Source organism: Penaeus monodon, chromosome 23 (assembly GCF_015228065.2).
Source record: "Penaeus monodon isolate SGIC_2016 chromosome 23, NSTDA_Pmon_1, whole genome shotgun sequence".
Lineage (NCBI taxonomy): Eukaryota > Metazoa > Arthropoda > Malacostraca > Decapoda > Penaeidae > Penaeus > Penaeus monodon.
Genome location: NC_051408.1, coordinates 44,285,780 through 44,286,300, shown reverse-complemented (window position 1 = coordinate 44,286,300; position 521 = coordinate 44,285,780). Strand labels below are relative to the sequence as shown.

The window sequence follows — 521 nt, the reverse complement described above, 5'->3', positions numbered from 1 at the left end:
CTGACAAAACTGTTACAGGTGGTGCTAATAGGGGCCAAAGGAATGATTAAGGGGGAGCATCGCAGTTTGTGGCATGTTCTGAAAACCTGGTGGAACACAAAAAATGTCTCTCCTCAGTCTCTCATCATGAAGAACCATGCTGTAGCAGGTACTTTCTTAAAAATTAAAGTGTATGTTATACTTTGCATACCATCATTCCAATACATCAACCCCCCCATGTTGATGTGGATTTATTTCTCTCCTTATGTGTTTACTTTCTCTCTCCAGGTTTCCACTTAAGTGAACTCAGAAAAAAAGACCCCAAAGCTTTTCGAAAAGGATGGATAGAGGTCAGAGACATGATAGCCAATGGGGTGTTACGTCCTAGAATCGACTCGGTGTGGAAATTTGAAGAAATAGTAGAGGCGTCAAAACAAATCTCTGAGAGGAAGAACATTGGCAAAGTTATTATTAAGCCTTAAATTATTATTCTTTTCATTTAATCAAAGTATTTTTAATGAACTTTGTGTTTGTATTTTGTT

General features: G+C 37.6%; 1 protein-coding gene across 1 annotated transcript in view; it reads left to right on the top strand.

Annotated features, from left to right (window-relative positions):
• Positions 1–521, top strand: part of LOC119588442 (synaptic vesicle membrane protein VAT-1 homolog) — a gene marked incomplete at its 5' end in the record, with an annotated part of 3,847 nt that extends 3,326 nt beyond the window's left edge. The window contains 2 exon segments of the mRNA XM_037937110.1: positions 19–148; positions 268–521. Coding sequence (XP_037793038.1) covers positions 19–148; positions 268–461 — 324 coding nt within the window.